At 55.5% G+C, this 2,211-nt stretch overlaps 1 protein-coding gene across 1 annotated transcript in view; it reads left to right on the top strand.

Annotated features, from left to right (window-relative positions):
- LOC104167380 (ankyrin repeat and SAM domain-containing protein 1A-like) overlaps positions 1 to 2,211 on the top strand; it is a 24,090-nt gene that overhangs the window by 20,520 nt on the left and 1,359 nt on the right. Inside the window, exons 8-11 of the mRNA XM_009707625.1 lie at positions 146 to 217; positions 658 to 744; positions 1,117 to 1,254; positions 1,971 to 2,141. Of these exons, the coding sequence (XP_009705927.1) occupies positions 146 to 217; positions 658 to 744; positions 1,117 to 1,254; positions 1,971 to 2,141 (468 nt within the window). The remainder of the gene's footprint in view (positions 1 to 145; positions 218 to 657; positions 745 to 1,116; positions 1,255 to 1,970; positions 2,142 to 2,211) is intronic.

Genomic DNA, 2,211 nt, shown 5'->3' with positions numbered 1-2,211 from the left:
GCATTGCCCCCCTTCCTCCCCCTCCCTGGGTCCCCCGTGCCCTCTCCAGCCACGGCTGCTGGCCACTCGTGGGGCCGTGGCATTGCCTTGGGTTTGGCAGAGTTTCCTGCCTGAAGCCTTTAACGTCTCCTCCTCTTCCAAACAGTACCTGGGCTCCATGTTGATCAAAGACCTCCGAGGGACAGAGTCTACGCAGGACGCCTGTGCCAAGATGAGGGTACGGAGGCCGTGGGGGTTCCCTCACAGCCTGTGGTGGGTGATGCGGAGAGGGGAATGGGGGGATCGCAGTGAAGTTTGGTTCCCCAAACCCTGCGGGCTGCCCGCGTGCAGAGCAGTGGCCCAGATCCCCTAACAGGCTGTGCCGCTGTCGCTGGTGAACTGCCCTTCCCCAGCGCTTTTCCACATAGTGGGAAGGTCTTTGCAGTGGGAGAATGGGTATTTTCACGGGGGAAAGGGGTGCTGGATTCACTTCAGGTCCCCATCCCTTCCCCTCTACTTTCATCAGAAACAGGCTTTCCTCCTCCTGGTCCAAGACCCCCAAAGCCTGCCTTTGTGGGGCAGTGGCCAGGGGTTGTTTGGGGTGGGGTGGGCTGGGGCGGTGGTGAAGAAGGGAGCATTTATTCACAACTGGTCACTTCAATGTTCTTGTTTCTGAAGAAATCCACAGAGCATATGAAGAAGATCCCAACCATAATACTGTCCATCACATACAAAGGGGTGAAGTTCATCGATGCCTCTAACAAGGTGAGCTTCAGAGGCCTCGAAGTCGGTGTCTGGAGGGACAAGACCGGCAGGCCCATCTCCCTGCGGGGCTGCAGGTCACATTAAGCAGAAGCCACGGCTGGTCCTGAGGAGCTGCTCGGGCTATGGGAGAGCACCAAGGTGCTGGTGGTTACCAGAATGCCAAAGACTTGGCAGACTGGCTGCTTGTGGACCGTGTTGCCATTGATTCCTACCATGGGAGGGAGCTGGGACTGGTCTGACTGGGAGACTCCCCCTCCCTGCCAGTACCTGTTTTGCTCCCTGCCCCCAGCACACCCTTGCCACTACCACCATTTGCCGGGTGTATTTGCCATCCCCAAAAGGGTGACGGGTGCTTGTGGTTGACCCCGGCAGAATGTCATTGCTGAGCATGAGATCCGGAACATCTCCTGTGCTGCTCAGGACCCTGAGGATCTCTGCACGTTCGCCTACATCACCAAGGACCTGCAGACCAGCCACCACTACTGCCACGTCTTCAGCACCGTGGATGTGGTGAGTGGGTTATCGCATCTCGTCTCCTAGTGCGCTGCAGTCCTTTCCAGTCCACTTGTTTCATCACTGAGCTTTATTGGCGAGTCATAGACCAGGATCTGGTCCGTTCTAGGGCTCTTTTACCTATTTCTACCCTAAAATGCTGGTAGTCCTGGCTCAAAATGCCTTTATTTTGGAGCTCTGTCGACAAAGAGAATATTTGTCTGGCTTCATTACTACAGTCTCCAGTGCTGAATGATGCAGGGCAGGAGTTTTTCCCTCCTGGGGAATATGCCATGAACAAAACCCTAACATGCTGTCAATTATGTTGAGTGTAATAGGCTGATTTAACAGCCTTTTAATTCACTAAAAGAGTGGAAGCATAACGCGCTTTTATTCTTAGGCGGAATCAGCTGTACAAGATGTTTTGGCTTTTTCTCTTTACAATGCAAAACGCTGCTAAACTGCGATGCTTGCGGGGCTGTAGCAGGCTTGTAGGTGGTCCTGCTGGCCGGGGCTGTGTGAGCGTGGAGGCAGCTCGATGCCGGCTCTCCTGCGGGGCAGGAGCTCAGTGGCTTTGCCAAGGATACGGCAGGATGCGACCTGCTAACGGAGAGGTGATGGGCTCTGCCGAGGTCTGCGTCTCCAGAGCAAGCTGCTGAGCGGGTGGGCTCTGTGCAGGGCGAGGTAGCTCATATGCACCTAACGGCTTTGTGTTTTCTGTGTTCTCTCTGAAGAACCTGACGTACGAGATCATCCTCACGTTGGGGCAGGCGTTTGAGGTCGCCTACCAGCTGGCCCTCCAGGCCCAGAGAGCAAAGCCTCTGGGTGCTGGAGCAGGAGAAACGATTGAAACGAAATCTTCCAAACCGGTGCCTAAACCGCGAGCCGGCATGAGGAAATCCGCAGTACGTATGCGGGGTCTGGGGATGATCTGCATGGTCCAAGCTGGGATTTCTCTTGGGCACCAAACACTTA

This window comes from Cariama cristata, unplaced genomic scaffold (genome assembly GCF_000690535.1).
Source record: "Cariama cristata isolate BGI_N322 unplaced genomic scaffold, ASM69053v1 scaffold24579, whole genome shotgun sequence".
NCBI classification, from domain to species: domain Eukaryota; kingdom Metazoa; phylum Chordata; class Aves; order Cariamiformes; family Cariamidae; genus Cariama; species Cariama cristata.
The sequence above is the reverse complement of the archived record's forward strand: the minus strand, read 5'-3'. Positions and strand labels throughout refer to the sequence as shown.